Source organism: Neomonachus schauinslandi, chromosome 1 (assembly GCF_002201575.2).
Source record: "Neomonachus schauinslandi chromosome 1, ASM220157v2, whole genome shotgun sequence".
Classification (NCBI taxonomy): domain Eukaryota; kingdom Metazoa; phylum Chordata; class Mammalia; order Carnivora; family Phocidae; genus Neomonachus; species Neomonachus schauinslandi.
In genome coordinates, this window is record NC_058403.1 from 95,173,695 (window position 1) to 95,194,292 (window position 20,598).

At 36.8% G+C, this 20,598-nt stretch overlaps 1 protein-coding gene and 1 pseudogene across 3 annotated transcripts in view; one reads left to right on the forward strand and one right to left on the reverse strand.

The window, feature by feature from the left end:
- The first annotated feature begins 240 nt into the window (after positions 1-240).
- On the forward strand, positions 241-472 carry LOC110591762 (annotated as a pseudogene).
- A 13,734-nt stretch (positions 473-14,206) lies between these two features.
- SERPINI1 (serpin family I member 1) overlaps positions 14,207-20,598 on the reverse strand; it is a 70,595-nt gene continuing 64,203 nt past the window's right edge. Inside the window, exons 7-9 of one of the 3 annotated variants that reach the window (XM_021702617.1) lie at positions 16,470-16,556; positions 14,759-14,848; positions 14,207-14,520 (exon numbers count right to left, since the gene is read on the reverse strand). In XM_021702617.1, coding sequence (XP_021558292.1) covers positions 14,444-14,520; positions 14,759-14,848; positions 16,470-16,556 — 254 coding nt within the window. In that variant the 3' untranslated portion in view covers positions 14,207-14,443. The remainder of the gene's footprint in view (positions 14,521-14,758; positions 14,849-16,469; positions 16,557-20,598) is intronic. The other 2 variants (XM_021702619.1, XM_021702620.1) reach the window with 2 other exon arrangements.

The following is a 20,598-nucleotide window of genomic DNA, read 5'->3' on the forward strand; positions in this document are numbered from 1 at the left end:
GATGCCCTTCTTTGATCTCATTTCTAGTCTTTTCTCTCCATCTCCACTATCCTAAATTTGTTATCAATCCACACAGGTTTTCATATTTTTCCTATGTACATCCATTTAGTACTATATGGTATTGTTATATATGGCTTAAAATTTTATAGAAATGGTATCAGATGTAAGCGCCTTAGGTGCAGCATTGTAAACACTAACATTTCTCCCTTCCCGCCCACTCATCTGCCTGTTGGTTACTTGATGGCTCACACTATGGAACCACTGGCAAAGATGTTTAAAGGAGTTTTAGTAGTTGCACTTGTGAGCGTTTTTGGAGCACATTATTTGTTTAATAAGACGAACACAGCCAAGATTTCAGGCAAACAATAAGCAAGAATTTCCCTTCATCTTGGAAGTTTATTACAAATCCATTGAACAGTCTAGAATGTACAGAGAACAAGATCAAGAAAAATGGTTGAAGAGCAAAAATTAGGACCAGTCATCAAATTCAGCCTCCCCTCTAAGCTGTTTGAGACCTTCGTGGGGGAGAAGAAAGATGAGCACACCACATTGTAGACTTCTGGCCCCACAGAACAAAACAGGAACTTCTCTGGTTTGCCAAAGCTTACAATCATTTCCCACCCACTATGCAAATCCCCTGCTTTTGTTTGTTGCTTTCCTTCTGCATTTATTGTTAAAGATTACTGTTTAACAACTAAAAGACTAGGACAAGAAAGAAAGAAAAAAAAGAAGTGGTATCATACTATATACATATATTTTGCTCAATACTATGTGTTTAATTTTTTTTTTCACATTAATCCCTGAAACTCTGGCTTATTTTCTTTAGCTGATACATATTGTTCTATTGTGTGAATCTGTGATAATTGACTCATCTATTCCTGTTTTGACGAACACTTAGTTCATGTTTTATACAATAAGTGGATATCACTTTTAAAAAAAATCACAGAAATTGTTAAGATTATTGAGCAGTGGGGGCGCCTGGGTGGCTCATTCGTTAAACGTCTGCCTTTGGCTCAGGTCATGATCCCAGGGTCCTGGGATAGAGCCCTGCATCGGGCTTCCAGCTCAGTGGGGAGCCTGCTTCTCCTTCTCCCACTCCCCTTGCTTGTGTTCCCTCTCTCACTGTGTCTCTCTCTGTCACAAAATAAAAAATAAAATTCTTTAAAAAAAAAAGATTATTGAGCAGTGGTGAAAAACATTGCATGATGGATTCAAAAAATACATTTGGCTGCAATATCTTATAGGAATTACCTGATTTTTCCATGAAAATGCGAATACCTATGGATGAATTCTCCTATAGAGATGAACTCTGTTTAAATTCATAATAACTTAAAATTTTTTCATCTTTAATTTAATTTTTTTTAAGATTTTATTTATTTATTTGAGAGAGAGAGAATGAGAGACAGAGAGCACGAGAGGGAGGAGGGTCAGAGGGAGAAGCAGACTCCCCGCTGAGCAGGGAGCCCGACGCGCGGCTCGATCCAGGGACTCCAGGATCATGACCTGAGCTGAAGGCAGTTGCTTAACCAACTGAGCCACCCAGGTGCCCCTCATCTTTAATTTAAAAAAACCCTTTACTATCTGAAATACTAAGCAGAATTTAAAAGAAAAAACAAAAACCCATTTTAGACTCTGTTATAGAAGTTTCCCAGGCAATCACACATCTGGCAAAAAAGAGATAGTTTAAGCCTTTTTTAAAGGTCAACTGAATTCTAATGTACAATTCACCACCAAGTTGACATAGAGCTACTTATTTTTCTGAATGCAAAAATAGGACTAATGCTCACTCCTTATCCTAGGGGCCTGGTACATAATGGACAGCCAGGAACTATTTATTGAATAAATTGATATTGAATATATTGATTTTTGGCTTGGAAAAAAATTCCAGGACAGGGCATGTTGGTGTCAAAATGTGGAAATAAGGAGTGTGTTTTGTAATAAGGGGTGTGGGCAGAATATATATTTTAAATTTGTATTTTCCTAGAAATCTGAAACATAAGATTATGATAGATTAAAATGGATTCTTGTCTGCTTTGCTGGCCTTTTTATTCAATACCTGTCAGAGGACATTAAAGCTCTAGTAAAGAAGTATCCGATGACAGTATATTGACAGAAACATCAACCTTCCCTTTAGGGAAGTATAGGTATGTATATATACATATCACTATATACTATATAGGCCATCCTTTTATTGGAAATTTCAAAATTTGATGTTATATTAATTCCTTAAAAAACGAATAGTTTCAATTTTATCATTAATTATTTCTTTGTTGTTTACATTTATTCTTATTTTCTTCAGTATACACTCATATATCTTAGCCATACCTCAGGTCACAATTCTTGGCAGTTAATGCACACTTACCCTCTCTGAAGTATCTTTTATCTTCTGTTAAAATAGTGATTAAAATGGAGAGGTAATTTTGAAAGGAAATAAAGCATGTCTAACTAACTGTATGGATGGAGCCACTCTTTCAAATGTATTGAAGAAAATTTGCTACAGACAAATTTGTGAAGACATAGCATTATGTTTTGTGCATTTGATTTTCATTTATTCATTTGCTCCATAATATCTTTGAGTGCCTCAAATGGGACACATTTTGTCGTTAACTGTACTGACTGCTTGATAGTCCTGAGCCCTGGGTTCTAACCATGACACCACAACCAATAAGCAGTTTGGTGCACTGGTTAAGAATCCGGGCTCTGAAGAAGGAGCCTCCAGGACTTATATTTTAGCTCTGTGCCCCTGAGCATGGTATGCAACTGCTTCGAACATTCATTTGCTCATTCATAAATAGGATGAAAATAACATTTAGGATTGTTTTTTGAAAACTATTTTTTAAATATATGGCTCAAAGATCATATTTGATGACCTGTTATTTTCCTATACTCTCATGAAAAATTATTCTATTTATGTCCTTCTCTTATAGTATTTGGGGCACATAGTTTCGTTTTAGACTATTGCTTGTATTTGTTTGTTTTTGCTTGACATTTTGGGTTTCAGGGCTTTATCTGTTCTGATTTTGAAATTTATTCTCAGAGTTGATTTCGTATATTGATAGCTTGAACTCAGTTTATCTCTCTGGGGGAAAGTGCACACAAAACTGCTAAATTGCTTGCAAGTTTTCACTCATCTGCTCTGTTATCATTTAGAGCTTCCATAGCCTGTTATATTTTCCCAGTATTTTAGCACTGTTTTAATTTGTGTGATGCCTGTGAAGGGAGAAAGCCAAAAATACCCCCAAAGTAGGTTAGTTTATAAAGGATCGGTAAACATCTTGATTTTCAAGGGAAAATAAAGGCCCAAACTACACATCAGAAATAACAGGTAAATATATTTAAATAAATGCAGTATGAAAACAAATCTAAAGGAAATGTTCCTTGCAGCAGAGGAAGGGAGAGGCTAATCGCAAATGTTATTTTTTAAAGAATGCTTTAATAGACTCCTTTTAAACAGTACTTTTTCGAATGTATTATGTTACTTACAACAAAATGCACAAGTCTCACATTTGCACAGCTCAGTTAATTCTGACAAATATCACACACCCTGCACACAATCATAACTGCCTGTGTACATGTCCGTCTCTCTCCCGGCTCTTTCTACAACAGTGTAAGCTCTCTTGAGGCTTGGGGCTGAGCCAGGCTCACTTGCTTCTCTGTGCCCCCGTAGAGCCTGATAGTGAATAGGAAGGGATTTGTTAAGAATTAATAAATAAGTAAGCATTCATTAATAGGATAGCCCATCATACTGCCTGGCTGCTTTTCTTAGTGGATCAGACCTGTAAGAGATGATGAGGTTAAAGATAGTCAGTAGCCCTCTGGCCACAGGCTGAGGGGGTGGGAGGTGATCCAGTAGTCAGGTCTCTTTTTCAGTGTAGTTCTGAGCTCCTCAGAAAGAGACAATCAGGAAAAAAAAAATGCAATGTCCTGGGGCAGACTGGTCCAGAAAACAAAAAGCTGCTACAAGTATTTGGTTCTTACAGTCAGAAGTGGAGAAGTGGCAAAAATCTAATCAATACCTGGTAGTTGACCCACTGGGCCTGTGCAAGGGGGCTGATTAAGGGGCCAGCATTTGAAAATCCCTCCTGAAAGTAAGGTCCTGCATTATTTAGCCGTGTTTGGTGAGTGCAACCTTATAGAGATCAAGCATTAATTTAGAATAAATGTGTCTGCTATGGGGGACCACACTGTTACCTAGGATAAGTGTATTACAGTGTATTATTTTAGTAAAATGTCAAGGGAAAAAAGTGGAAAAAAATGAAAAGGCATACAGCATACTTACGAGAAGAAATGGGTCATATATATGCTCAGAGAAGCCACAGTAGGCTAACTGCCATAATAAACAGACTTGACTTGAGCTACTTAGCTATACAAGTTGTAGTGTTTGCTCATGCATTGGTTAAATGGGTGTTCTTGGTCTCCTGGCTCTTTTGGACACCTTTTCTGCAAGTGGTAACTCAGGTAACCAGGCTCCTTCCCTCTTGGAGTTCTTCTAACTCCTAGGGCCTGAGCCCCTCTCCAGATATTCTACATCTAGCCAACAGGTAAGGGGAGAGAAAGAGGTAGAGGATAATATAATGACATACATATGTCCACTCACATACCTTTGGCCAGAATTTAGTTACTTGGCTGCACACAACTGCAGGGTAAGCTGGAATATGCTGTGTGCCCAGGAGAAAAAGGAACTAGTGGTGAAAGGCTTTTTTTTTTTTTTTTTTTTTTTTTGGCCACAGGGCTGGGTCTGTCTTTTCCCTTCCTATCAACTGTTAGGCTTGTTTTATTTGTTTGTTTGTACATTTGGACCACCTTTCCCCATTTCCCCCACTCTCCACGTCTGGCCTCTGGCAACCACCAGTCCATTCTCTGCTTCTATAAGTTCACTTTTTCTAGATTCTACATATGAGATCATACAGTATTAGTCTTTCTCTGACTTATCTCACTTAGCATGATGCCTTCAAGTTTCATCCATGTTATTGCAAATGGCAAACTTTCCTTCTTTTTTATGGCTAATTAACATTCCATTGTGTATATATACCACATCTTCCTTATCCATTCATCCATTGTGGACCCTTAGTTTGTTTCCATGTCTGGGCCATTGTAAATAATGCTGCAGTGGACATGCAGGTGCAGATAGCTCTTTGAGATAGTGATTTTATTTCTTTTGGATATATATTCAGAAGTGGGATTGCTGGATTATATGGTAATCTATTTTTAATTTTTTGAGGAATCTCCATACTGTTTTCCATAATGGCTGCACCAATTTAAATTCCCACCAACAGTGTACATGGGTTCCCTTTCCTCTACTTCCTTGCCAATACGTGCTATTTCTTGTATTTTTTCTGAAAGCCCTTCTGACAGGTATAAGATGGTATTTCACTGTGAATTTGATTTGCATTTCCCTGATGATTAGTGATGTTGAGTACCTTTTTTTGACCTGTTGGCCATTTGTATGTCTTCTTTGGAAAAATGTCTATTTATGTTCTCTGCCCATTTTGTGTGTGTGTGTATAAAATTTTTTTTAAAGATTGATTTATTTATTTTAGAGAGGTGGGGGAGGGGCAAAGGAAGAGGGAAGGAGAGTCCGTTTCAAGCAGACTCCACACTGAGCATGGAGCCTGACATGGGGCTTGATCCCACAACCCTGAGATCATGACCTGAGCTGAAACCAAGAGTTGGCTGCCCCACTGACTGTGCCACCCAAACACCTCTATAATTGTTTTTAAATTTAAAAAAAATCCAATTCTCTGAAGCAAATGTCTTCTGTTTGATAGAAGCTGGAACTTTTGCTTTAAGAAGAAGCCATCGCAAGCGTTGGGCCAGACCAAAGAAGCCAGTTGGGGTTTCAGGGTGGATAAGAATGACTTGGACCTCGTTTGGGTTGCCAGTGTGTGAGTTTGTGCTCCAAATAACAAAGAAGCTGTGCAAAGGATATAAACAACAGCAGGTGTGGGTGGTTGGGCACAGTATTCCATACATCCCTTGTAGAAGTTGTCCAAGAGGTGGTGGTCCTAGTGACTTCATAGATGGAGATCTACTCAAGGCTGGAAGAGCATTAGGATGTAAACTTGTTTCTGTCCATTCCCAGCCAGGTCAGTGCCCGGTAAAAGCTTAGATGTCCAAGTTCTGGCCATAAAAATTCTTTCTGTGCCAGCACTAGAATAATCTCCCTTACCTGGGAGTAAACATCAGGGCCATCGATGCCTGTACTGAGTGAGGTTCTCCACAGATAGTTCTAACTGTGCCCTATCACAGGTGAGAAGTCATTTTCCTAACTCTAGAGACTACGTGGTGGGGGAGGCGGGGGAGAACCTAAAAATGCTTTCCTAATGGGGAGAGAACTTCTAGCTGACCAGATAAATTCATAGGCTTTACTGTATCTTTATTAGCCATCAAAGTGATTCGTTAAGTCTTTTCCTTTCTCACAGGCAAGTGAATAAGCACTGGGTAAGCACCTTTTTTTTGCAGCAAGGTATGTGCAAAAGCAAACAAGTATAGAATTCAATATGAATATGCAGCCACAGCAGCATTACTTCAGAAAACACCTCTTTAGAAATGTTTTCTATCTTCAAGTGAATAATTTCTTACATTTCTTTCATGTTAGCAATGTCATGCAAATTAGAAAATGATTGGTTTGATTAATTAAGTAAATTTATCAAGCTGAAAAGAAAACTGAAGCCATGTATTTTCTCAGGTTTTCTTTCAGGACAGAGAAAATAAATCAGCATATCAAGTGAAAAAATAACCACCTGAAGATCTTTGTTGTCTCCTCTTTGGGATTTATATAGAACTGGACTTCTTTAGCCCATGTTCTGAAGAACTCATCATGTCATGTATGCCCCAGCTGCACCCAATACGAGCTTCTATCCTCATCATCTGTTAACACAGTTGCCTTCTTCAGCTAGGTTTCAAGACTTTAAGAGTCTGTTGGCTCTATGTCTTTAAGAGTCTGTTGGCTCTATGTCTAATTCATCTTTGTATCTTTAGTGTATGTTAAATTAACAATTCTTAAGTGAATACATATGGAAAAACTTTAGTAAAAGGAAAACTGATCACCAAAGTTACAGATAGCAAAGGCTTTTACATACCTAGTTAAAACGATTTCCTTTTTGAAATGTTTTCACGGAAACACTCTTTTTTTAAAAAAATTAAGGGACATGGGGCGCCTGGGTGGCTCAGTTGGTTAAGCGACTGCCTTCGGCTCAGGTCATGATCCTGGAGTCCCGGGATCGAGTCCCACATCGGGCTCCCTGCTCGGCGGGGAGCCTGCTTCTCCCTCTGACCCTCCTCCCTCTCATGCTCTCTCATTCTCACTCTCAAATAAATAAATAAAATCTTTAAAAAAAAAAATTAAGGGACAACTTAAAAAAAAATTGCCTCCAAATCCATGTATGCCAGACAATTGTAACTATCACCTAAGAACCCTGAATATGACATTGTTTTACACATTCAGAGACATGGAAGAGCTTCCTTTCATAAATGGTATGTTATTCTCTACCAGTAATGGTAAAAGCAATCTTGGAAGAACCAACTAAACACTTTTCCCCATGATTTTGTCACTATAGCTGAAGTAGGTTTATAGATGCCCCTTTCATCTGTGTGCTTTGACTATAGGACAGGAATCAGAAAAAGACTTTCAATGAGGAAATTAATAAGAATGGGTAGTTCAATTACTATTTGTGTCTCAAGAACATTACCCATTACCAAGCAGGATTTTTCTTTTCCCTTTTTTTTTTTAAATGGCCCAAGCTGTGTTTTTCTCACAATTTTATCTCCATTCTGGCTGGCAATGGAAACTTTCATAGACATCGAAGACATCACAGAATGGGTCTAATGAGCTTCTGCTGGATCTTTAACCTGGAGTTTTTATTTCCGCAAAGTCCAAAGTATCATTCCACTTCAAATCTGGATCAGAAATTGGCTAGATGAAATTGTGTCATGAAATGAAGATGATTTTCTTTTTCAAAAGAGAGGAAGTTTCTTATTCTATTCTATGAGACTTGCCATTTAATGACAAGGGTTCACCCCAGGGTGCACTTTTTACAGTTATGTGTAGATCTGAAAAGATAGACTGTAATGTTAGCATTACAGTCTGAAAAGATAGACTGTAATGTTGTGTCAATTGTGAGGGTTTTTCACCTAACTTCTTTAAACATTGAAATAAAAATGATTATTACCCTTATCCATTTATTAGGATTACAGTGACATCTTGTGGCATATCATTTTCCCTTTTAAAACTTGCTCAGGTAAGTAAGTATCTAACACTTTAGTTCTTGCTAAAGAATTTTAGCGCTATGAATGTAATTTATACTGGTGAAAAAAATTCAGAGACCACTACTTGAAGTAGAAGCCAAATGAACAAAATACATTTCACTTCATTTGCTTCAAGTAAATATTTTTAAATAATTTCAATTGGAATGACATTTTATTTCAAAGATCAACATCTAGTATTTATTTTAAACTTTCTTTCATTGGCATCATTAGGAGATAGGAAACACCCAGAAATTGGCTTCAGTGTAATCCATGTAAAGACAATGAAATTAAAAATTAAAAGTCTGCTTCCAAGGAAGTGTGGTGTGATCATAGCTTTTGCAAATTGTTAGACCAGCTAATTAAAAACGATCTTATTGGAGAAAAGACTTTTACTGAAAGAGAAAAAATGTTTGCAGGGCAATATGAAACCTCTGCAATTTAAATCTGATCGTTATCAGCCTCCTCATCGACTGTCTCTAATGAGCATGGACTGTATGTAAAGTGAGAATGTTATTAAGCTACATTAAGAGATGTAATTTTTTTAGAAGACAAACTGGATCCAACATTCCCAACTCCTCCCCTGCCCTCATAACACAGACATGTTTCGGTTATTAATGTTCACCTCTATGTGATAAAGACCAGAAATAATCTTCTTTCGGATATTTTTTTAATGACCAAGTTTACCCACTCCAGGTACTGTAGAGTCATTTTGCTGAAAGCAGGTATCATTTGCAGGTAGCTTGTGAATATTTGCTTTTCTACTTCTTGCTTTCCTCCCTCACTTACCCCTCCCCTCTTTTTGAATTTGGACTTCTAAATAACCCTTCTAATAGCCGATAAAGGCACTCTTTTGGAAATTATAGGTGAAATTTCCACCTGCTATGTACTTTAATAAATGTGATTCCTTCAGAAGCGTTGATGTGAAGAATGTGCTATTTCATCCAATTCAAGACATAAATTGTAAGACACTCCTTTGTTTTATGTATTACTAAGAAAGAAAAAAAAAATCATTCAAACTGTGGCACATTGAGTAGAATAAACGTTTGTTTTAAACTCATTCAAAACATTAAGTATCTTTTAGACTTATTTAAATAAATTTTATTACGTGTCATAGTTATGTACATTTTTAAATGAAAATATGCAGAATCAATGCAAAGTAAAGCAAAATACAATGTTTCTAAAACACAGAGTACAGATCCAAGTCACTTTCCGTGCAGTGCTTGATGTCCGTGTTTGCCCACACTGTTGTCCTCTAGGCCCCTAAGAGCATTGGTGACACAATCGTGCTCAGACTGCAATTTCTGTCTCTAGAACTTTCTTCTAAGCTATCGAAACTATTCTACCAATTTTGAAACTGGCACTTTATCTTACAGAAAAAAATCAATGAAAGGTTTTTAGACAATAACCAGGATTTACGATGCTCTGTCAAATAGTCATTATGATTTGTTCTCAAATAGTTTGCTAACTGAAAAGCCAAGGGATTACTGCTAGATGATCGTCATGCAACAAGATTACTACCTGCATAAGCAACGCATCTATGTCATGGCTGCCACCTTTACCAGCCATTGTGAGACACTATCAATCACTCCATTTTCGTAAGTGTTAAAATGTGAGAAGTTATGTGCCTTACAAGGTCTGCAATACGAGACTGTTAATGCTAATAGCATTCCTTGAGTGACTAATATGTATCAAATACTTATTATATTCCTCATGCGTATTATATAATTTAATCCTTAGTACAACCCTATGCAGTAGATGTTATTATTTGAAAGTATAGATAATACAACTTGTTCCAAGGACAGATATCTAGTAAGTGGCAGATCTGGTGTTTAAACTTGGTTCTCTCCCATATCACAGCCTGCGTTTCTTCCATAGCTATCTGGTTATAAATATTTAAGCAGAAAACACCCAAAGAGGGGGGTCACTCAATCATAAAGAAAAAGATAATCGCTCCATCAGCAATTTTCTTTGAATAACAGATAGAGCAAAGAGCAATTGTGTGAACAAATGTCAGATTTATGTATCCATGAATTATCACAAAACTTTCAGAAAAGGAGAGAGATGAAACATTGTCTCCTATTTGAGGAAGAGGAAAAAAAAACTGCTACATCAGCTGGAAGCTGTGATGACTGCTGAAGAAACATTTTCTGGCACATGCCATATGTCACACATACTCACTTTATTTCTCCCCAGTTAAACAAAAAACTCTGCAATTTTCAAATAGAGGAAAGGTTCGTCTATACTTAATGTATAATAAAGGGTGTATTTGGACAAAGGACAGTACATGTTTTATTTGCACTGGTTTTATTTTCATTAATTAAACATCCTTTTCACAAATATATGGATCTTTGTCTCACCAAAATCAGAAACCAGTATGAACAGGATGCACTGTTAGCACTTAGCTTATTAATGTTAAACTATCTCCTATACTTTGAACCAAAGTAATTATTAAAAAAACAAATAAACTGATTCTTCTGTGGAAAACTCTGTGTCTTCATGAAACACAGATTTTTTTTTTCCATAAGCTATTTTTATGTGCATGTCGAGGCTTCAACATTCCTTCAAGAATAACTTTGTTGGCAGACTTGAAACAAAGTGGCTGGGCTAAGTATCATATTTTCCATGTTTGCACTCTTAGAAGAAAGCATAGGGAAAGAGCTCCTTGATATTGGCAATAATTTTTTGGCTGTGACACCAAAAACACAGGCAGCAAAAGCAAAAATGACATGTGGGACTCCATCAAATTAAAAAGCTTTAGCATAGCAAAGGAAATCATCAACAAAATGCAAAGGCAGCCTACAGAATGGGAGAAAATACATGCAAATCACATATATGATAAAGGGTTAATATCTAAAATACCTCCAAAGGAAAGAGAATCAGTATCTTGAAGAAATATCTGTACTCCCATGTTTATTGCAGCATTATTCATAATAGCCAAGATATGGAAACAACCTAGGGGCCCATTGATGTATGAATAAAGAAAATGTAACATATATATTCCTTTGTAATATATGTACATATACATATATATACAAATAAACAAAAGATTATTATTCAGCCATAAAAAAGAAGGAAATCCTGCTATTTGCAACAACATGGATGAATCTGCAGGACACTATGGCTGAGTGAAATAAGCCAAATCTTTATTTGAAACACAAAGATTGTATGATCTCATTCATAATGTGGAATCTTAAAAAAATAGTAGAACTCATAGACTGGATATCGCCAGGGGCTGGGGGGTGGGGGAAATGGAGAGACATTGGCCAAAGATGAACAAGTTATAAGACGAAAAAGTTCTGGGATTCTAAGGTACAGCATGATGACGGTAGTTAAGAATACTATATTGTTTGCTTGAAATTTGCTAAGAGAGTAAATGTGATGTGTTTATCAATTTGTGGTGACTATTTCACACTGTATATGTATATGAAATCTCATTATACACTTGAAATATACACAGTTTTGTCAATTACACCTCAATAAAGGTGGAAAGATTTAAAAGCAAAAGATTTCTAATTGTTGTTGATTTCTTCCCAAAATATATATTCAGAGAGAAAGAAATTTCCATAAGCTGTGTACAATGTGTGTGTGTGTGTGTGTGTGTGCCTGTGTGTGATCAACTACACTTTTTAAAGGAAGTGGAACTGAACTATGAGATGTTACCTTTTTAATAGAACAGAAGATATTAAAAAAATATAAACAAAGTCAAACAATAGAAAAAACCTGGTACTATCAAGTATTCTATTTTTATGCATTCCACAGACATGCTAATAACAAGGCAGAATCCATTTTAATTTAAGGGAGATCTAAGTTGTATTGAAATATGTTAAGGTAAACATTCTGGATGATAGAGTTTAATCTTATATCGGCTAATAAAAATTGCATTTGGGGCATTTTAAAATTCATATGCTCATCTAATGATGTTTACTCTTCCTTATAGGTAACTCATTTAGTTGACTGATGGACATACAGATATAGCAATGTATGTAATGCTTAACAAGTAGTGATATGGTAACGAAGAATATCACAAATACTGAATCAACAACAGTTAGCCCAATCTGTGTACCTTATAAATGAAAACAAGAGCACTGTTCTACAATAACCTCAGCTTTATGAATAAACTGTAAGTCTTCTGAAAACACAAGCTGTAAAAGACTCAGTGTTAAGTATTGTGTCCTTGGGTATTCATAAATATTTTTGTGCACATTGCCTATAAATGTGTCTATATTTTTAAAAAATATATTTCAAGTGTTCTAATATGCAGAGGAAGTCTGCATTTTTCCATAGTACGTACATAAAAAAGAAGCTTTAGAATAAAACCATTTTTTCTCTTTTTGTGTAAGTGCATTGCATTTTTAATGTAGACTACTAGCCCACCCCCAAATCTCTCCAAGCTGTATGAATATTATACAGCTTTTCTATTTCTACATATAAAAGTATCAAACATGCAAACCCTATGTTATGTGGAGTTTTGATACCAACCTGAGTCCATGTGCCAATAGCAATCACATCACCTGGGAGCTTGTGAGAAATGCAGAATTTCACGTCCCACCCCAGACCTACTAAATGAGGATCTGCATTTTTAATAAGATCCCCCAGGTTGCTCTCTTGCACATAAAGTTTAAAAAGCTCTGATACTTTACGATACTTTATTGATTGGTCTAATTTTCTATAAATTAACCATATCTAAACAACTACTATGTAAGTAGGCATTCCATGTGTATCCCTTATTTTTGTGATATTTAAGATTTAGTGTGTAACAAAATCACCAAGGGAACTTGTTAAAAACATAGATTTTCACGTTTTTCCCCAGAGTTTAGAATTCAGTAGGTCTGGGGTCAAGCCTGGTTTCCCCGAACAGTTACTCCCCTGAACAGAATTAAAGTTAGTGATAATATCAGTTCTTGTTGACAGCTCCAAATCATAGCAAAATACCTAACACATGAGAGTCACATGCAAATTGTCTCTGTTAAATTCTGAAAATGTTTCAAACTTTTTCTGCAACCATTAATCATAGAATCAAAAATGTGGTGTCAAATGGGCCTGGTTCCGTTCATGGAACCTGATGAAATCATTCTCCCTCAGCAACTTCCCCCACCCATCTCCTAGCCCAAAGGAAGATCATTATCTCAGCCAAAGGATAAGTCATTTACTGGCGACCTTAAGAAGTAGGACTCCACTGAAATTGACTACTTCTTATATTAGGAAAAAAGACGAATAAATTCTGCAAAGTACTTACTATACTCTCTAGGGGTCCCAAACACAAATGCATCCAAGAGCCATCAGGTGACCAATGGGAGAAACCAGGACTGTGATACCCTAATTGCAGACATTCAAGTTCAAAACACAAAAACCTTCCACAAGGACAAACAAGAACCTCTCTGAGGGCAGCATTCAGCCCCTGACCTGCCAGTTTCCAATATCTGCACTAGTATGGTTTTTCTCATTAATTTTCTGGCGACCTATTGAAGGGCATATTTTTATTATTAATTTGCTCATATGGCTTATTTGGGGACTTTGGGGAACTTTGTTGTAATTTGGATTTTACTGGCAGCACCAAAACATGGTGATATACCAGGTTTCTAATCTATATCAGGCTGCTGAAGCCCAGGGAGTTTTTAAAGACAGTAAATACGTTATAGCCATAATCTAGGGGTTTGCACAGTCCTATTTTTTTCTATCAAGTTTTATCACAGAGCCTACAGAAGATGTTCAGTTTATATTCTTGTATACTACACTATATACCATCTCTGGAGAAATAACAATTAGAAATTTGGAGGAGTGCTTGTCTTCATCTGACCTGTTACTGCTTTATTAGGGTAAGCATAATAAATAGTGCTAAATTGACTTCACGGCTTTGCTTTTGCCTGATTATGAAAGATTTCAGATGTCCCAAAACATTACCATTTCCAAATTTTACCTAGAATTACCCTTATACTACAATTTGTAAAATGAAAACAGAGTTGTTCACATTATCAATATGCACTTTTATTTTAAATACCAGCACAGTAGACACAATGACACCACGGGACTATTACCTCAATAATACTGAGAACATTTCTTGGCTTATGATTTACATACATTGTTTTATCTGGAACTATTTTTAAATATTATCATAAGATATACTGTAAAACACAAATCTTAAATATACCAGTTGCAAACATAATGTGTTTAGTTACTATTTTGCATATGAAATGATTTAAAGTTCCTCAAAATCATGTCCACTTGTGTTCATTGTTTCAGGATGCATGACTCGGCCCATGAATAGGACTGTACCTGCATTGGGTTGGAAGTGAACAAAACAGGGTGTGAACAAAAAAATGGGATGTTTACTTTCCTTCTTGCTTACAATTAGCAGTATTCTAAAAATAAAAATATAAATAATTCTCTTTTTAAAAAATCATTTGAATGTTAGAAATTATCTGATAAGTAATGTGGAAAAAATGCTCTCAATTTTAAAAAAGTTATCTCTTTTTGGCCTATAAATAGAGTTCTGTTCTCATAACAGACTTACCTGTTCTCCTGTTCCTGATAAGAAAGAAAAATGGATGGTCGACAATAACTTGAGGGTACAGCACAGCCATCCTACTAATTGCAATCATTCCTACAGTGCAGGGAGAAAGCAATTACATGTCTGTGGATGTGCAGAGACTAATGAGTAATTTCTCCAAGACCATCTACATTTAATGCAAAGGCAACAATTTACAGGAAACAAAATTTTAAAGACTTTAAGAGAAAAAATTGTAAAGGTGGTAACATTTCTACTTGATCTTTAAACACACAACACACACACACACATAGTTTCCTACCTCCATTCCACCAAAAATACTAGAAAAATTTATTCTGCCTCTTACAAAATTTTTATTCTCAGTTTCAGATAAATACATGTCTTTACTAAAATGACCTTTGAGCTAAGGAAAGGGGGAGAATTAACAAACACCCCAAACAAAAAACCAGGTTTCCTTATATTCCCAAATCATTATTTCCTTTTGCGTAAAATGGGGATTTTTACATAGCAAGTCACCAGACTTCAAGTAAGTGACCAGAATGGTCGTGATGAAAGGGAAAATTCAGCAGTAAGAGAAGCATGATGTTTCCTACAGCTGGGAAACTGCATTCCCCTGAGATCCTTATTATGGGATAATCATTTTATACCTGCTGCAGGGTGGTTCATTGTCAGGAAAAGGTCAAGATTAAATTATGTAAGATTTTCAGCTTTCATGATGCCCCAAGACCACTGTATTTCTATTTCCTCCTGAAAACACTGTTTTAACTGGTGATACCCTTTTAGTGGACAAATTTATACAGAAGTTAAAAAAAAACGATAGTTTACATTCTACCAGAGGAAGGAAAAATCCTACTAAAATTTGAACATAGCAGTTGAACATGAGATTGAAACAGATCCAAAAAAAAAAAAAGGGAAAAAAAATCATTGGAAAAAATCATTGTCATTTAACTGGGGAAATCAAAACATTCAGAATAATCAAGGACATTTAACATTTTGCTTTGAACACATGATTTAGGTCAAAATTTTAGAATTATTTATTTAAAATCATTTTATCAGCATTATTCAGTTAAAATTATTTATTACATCTTGTTTATGTGTGTGCTTTTAAAAAATCAAAACTTTTGACAAAATTAAGAATTAGTTTCCAGGGGTGCCTGGGTGGCTCAGTCGGTGAAGTGTCTGCCTTCGGCTCAGGTCATGATCTCAGGGTCCTGGGATCGAGCCCCGTTGGGCTCCCTGCTCAGGGGGCAGTCTGCTTCTCCCCTCTGTTTGCCCCTTCCCCCCTCTTGTGTTCTCTCTCTATATATCTCAAATAAATAAATAAAATCTTAAAAAAAAAAAAGAACTAGTTTCCACAAGTAATTAGGTAAGAAGAAGAATGTTTAAATGGGCGACAAGAAAATACTTAAAATATTTAAACAGGCAGCACAGCGGGGAAATCTATTCCACAGAGCCACCAGTGTCCTCCTGCCTCTCATTAGATATGGGAGTTACTCTGTATCGGAGCACTGCAGTTAAGTGCATGCTTCATATTCTATTTAGAAAATTCTAGCTGGTTCAGCATTAGCTTGATTTCTAAGTTAGAGCAGAGTCAGTTTTTTTTGTTTTTGTTTTTTTAGCTTGGTTCTAAAAATGACCCCCACTCTTCACCCAAGATTGTTTTAAAAATACAAATCAAAAAAAGGTGAGAAGATTGTAGAAAATTATAACTTGGCACCTGAGGTTGCAGCAGCTTCTGAGCCTTCTTCATTAACCTCGATGAAGGACTTGTGAATTGCTTTGGAAAGGAAAATCTCCTTGTTATCTGCAAAAGAAAAAAAGAGAGAAAAGAAGCATTTCTTCAGTATCAGAAATAGAGGAGCATTTTACCCTTTATTTAAACAGCTTTGGAAAATATAAGTGACTTAAGGGACTGATATAAAAAGAAGCGATAATGTTGTCAGATTATATTATGATTTCAGAGAAGCCTTGAAGATGTGTTTTCTGATTTGTCCTTATTTTATATTCTCTTGTTAATGTTTCCCTTCATTTTTATTGATAATTTTCCCATTGTTTCTTATATTGCCAGAGAAAGCAGAAATGTGGCTCTGTTTTTAATAGCAACTTCAAATTAGTTCATAACTCAAGATAAAAACATTTCACACATTGCACTCTAATCTGAAATTTTAAAGCACAAAATTAAAACAGGTAGAAATCCACATATAATCAGAATAAGACATTTTAAAAATCTGATCTCTAATTACTGTGATAATAGAAATATCCTTGGCAAAGAAAAATAAAATTGACTCCTAGATTGTAGAAATGTGAATATAAAAGAGTTACTTTCCATTCCAGTTAATTGGCTTATCTAAGTATTCACAAACATGCTTTATCCTAAAGTCAGAGGAAAGAACACATTTTCAGTGTTAGGAGGGCTCTTTTTCCCTTAGAGTTGTCTTTCTATGTATGCTTACTTTTAAATGAATGGCTATTATGGGCTGAATTGTGTTCTCTCAAATTCATGTGTTGAAGTTCTAGCCCCCAAGACTTCAGAATATGACTGTATTTAGAGATAGAGTCTTAGGTTAAAATGAGGTCATTAGGACGGGCCCTAATCCAATATGACTGATGTCCTTATAAGAAGAGGAAATTCGGACACAGAGAGAGAGGGAAGACCATACCTGATGGCTAATTTTATGTGGCTGGGCCGGGATATCTGTACCCAGATATTTGGTGAAACTATTATTCTGGATGTTTTTTTGCAAAAATGTTTTTTTGGATGAGATTAACATTTAAATTGGTGGACTTTGAGTAAAACAGATGAGGGCCTTATCCAATCAGTTGAAGGCTTTTTTTTTTTTTTAAGATTTATTTATTTATTTGACAGATGGAGAGAGAACACAGGCAGGGGGAGCAGCAAGGAGAGGGAGAAGCAGACTCCCCGCTGAGCAGGGAGCCCCATCTGGGGCTCGATCGCAAAACCCTGGGATCATGACTTGAGCCAAAGGCAGCTGCTTAACCAACTGAGCCACCCAGGCGCCCCCAGCTGAAGGCTTTAGAACAAAGACTGACCTCTAAGCAAAAAGGAATTGTGCCATTTGACTGCCTTTGGACTCTTCCCTCAATCTCCAGCTTGGCAGCCCACCCTGCAGATTTTAAATTTCTAAAGTCACAAGTGTGCCAGCCAGCTTCTTAAAGTAAATCTCTCAGTCTCATTGTCTCTTTCTCTGTAGAGATGTAGATATCTCTCTCTATATAAACACACACACACACATCCTGTTGGTCCGATTTATCTGGAGAACGTTAATACACTATAAAAAGACAGACATCTACAAGCCAAGGAGAGAGGCCTGAGAAGATACCAAGCCTGAAGACATCTTGATCTCAGATGTCCAGCCCCCAGAATCGTGAGAAAACAAGCATCTGTTTTCAAGCCCCCCAGTCTGGGGGGGACTTTGTTATGGCAGCGCGAGCAAACTATGCAATAGCTTTCAGCGATGAGTTTCCAACTTTTGTCCTCAGATTGAAACAAAATGAAGAGAAGATAGTTCAACTACATAAAAAGAAAAATAGCACAAGGAAGCAAGATACAAGATTATTCAAGTTTCTGCCACCACCACCCCCAGCCCCCTTTTCCCATTCCAGGAGGTCAAATTCAAATTTAAGATAACCTTGTTGCTGATGCACCATTCAGTAAAAGCACAGTGCATTTCTCATTGGGCTACTTAGTAAGACTTTGTCAGGAACCAAGTCCTATCCACAACATACATTTTCCTTTCAAGTTTTCAAAAACAGGTAATTATCTTATACTGATAGGGACTAATGTTCAACAACGTTTTTGGTACATCTGTTGCACAGCACCTGCTTATTTTGAATAAAGCTCCAAGACAACTGAGTGGCAACTCTGAATATACTTTTAATAGGGATATTACTTCCTCAGCTTATATTTAGTATTAAGATATAAGCATTGCATTTTGAAATAGTCTGTCCCACATATTATGATATTTTCTTCTAGAATGCATTTGATGACTAGAAGAAAAATAAAAAGCAATAGAGCTTTTACATTAAACAATTAAGTATAATTAGCTCCCTCAAATCCAGAAGACTAGTTTTTTTTTTTTCAACAAATAAAAAGAACAATATAAATTGCATTAAGTAACTAGTCAGATATATTTAGCTGGCAAAACAAATACATGAATTCCAAGACAGTAAAATATATTAACTATTTAGTAGTTAACTGATGCTGTGTTATTTTCAGATTCAGCTACCCATTTTGTTCAGTCTGCCAGTGAAGGTGGGGTCACGCACCAAGAGCCAGTATTATGGCCCTGAATGCAAAAGTGACAGAATGTAGTTCCTAAAGGGTAATGAGTGTCCACCTTGCCAGCTAAGCCCTCTTTAAATATTCTGAGGGGAGTTCTCAAAGATAGAATGATACTTTAGCCATGTCAATTTGCACAGGAAAACCGCCTCCCAGCTCCTGAGCCTGATCTGTTGACTGCATTAGACACCTTGAAAGAAGGAATCTCATCCGTTCAACGCTGGCTTATGCCACAAATGTACCCTCTTCCCCCAGTCATCTAACCTCCTATGTGCCCTCATTTGCCCCCACAAAATGGTGAGAGGCTGGGGAGGAGGTGAGAGGCTGGGGAGGAGGTGCCAAGGCACCATGGCAGATAGATCAAGAAAGCAAGAATGCTGAGCATTCTCCCACAGAGCTAGTTATTTAAAAGATCATGAAATGGACAAACCTTCAACAAGATTCACGAAGAAGAGAGATTACCCAAATAAACGATATTAAGACAAGAGAACATGTCTAAAGATAGAATTTTTAAAAATCACAAAAAATACTTTGTATAATTTCCTGCAGATAAATGTAAAACAGCTTATGAGGTATAACCTATTTACTATGAACTGCATGTATTTACAATACAAAAATTAGGGGCGCCTGGGTGGCTCAGTTGTTAAGCATCTGCCTTTGGCTCAGGTCATGATCCCAGGGTCCTGGGATCGAGCCCCGCATCGGGCTCCCTGCTCAGCCAGGAGCCTGCTTCTCCCTCTCCCACTCCCCCTGCTTGTGTTCCCTCTCTCTCGCTGTGTCTCTCTCTGTCAAATAAATAAATAAAATTAAAAAAAAAAGTTACAATACAAAAATTACAATAAGGGAAAACAAAAATATATTTTACAGTCCACACCACAATTTGGTTAAGATTTTGTGTGTGTGTGTGTGTGTGTTTTTAAAGATTGTATTTATTTACTTGACAGAGAGAGGGAACACAAGCAGGGGGAGTGGGAGAAGGAGAAGCATACTCCCCGCTGAGCAGGGAGCCCGACACGGGACTCGATCCCAGGCCTCTGGGATCATGACCTGAGCCGAAGGCAGACATTTAACCAACTGACCCACCAGGTGTCCTTGGTAAGTTTTGACATATCTGTGAACCCACCTCCACAAATAAGATACAGAATATTTCCATCTCCCCAAAAGGTTCTTGTGCTTCTTCATGCAGATAATTTTGAAAATAAAAAGATTTGCCATCAACCGGACAATTTTATAGAAATGTATAAATTATAAAATTGAATGAAGAAAAAAATAGAATATCTGGATAATCCAGTAACCATTAAAGTAGTTGAATGAGTAGATGAAAATTTCCTCCTTCCTCAAAATTAAAGAATGTGAGCCTAGGGGCACGTGGGTGGCTCAGTGGTTTAAGTGTCTGACTCTGGATTTCAGCTCAGGTCATGATGTCATGGTTGTGAGATCGAGCCCCGCATTGGGCTCTGAACCAGGCCTGCTTGGGATTCTCTCTCTCTCTCTCTCTCCCTCTGGCCCTCCCCCCAGCCCCCTGTCTTAAAAAAAAAAAAATCCA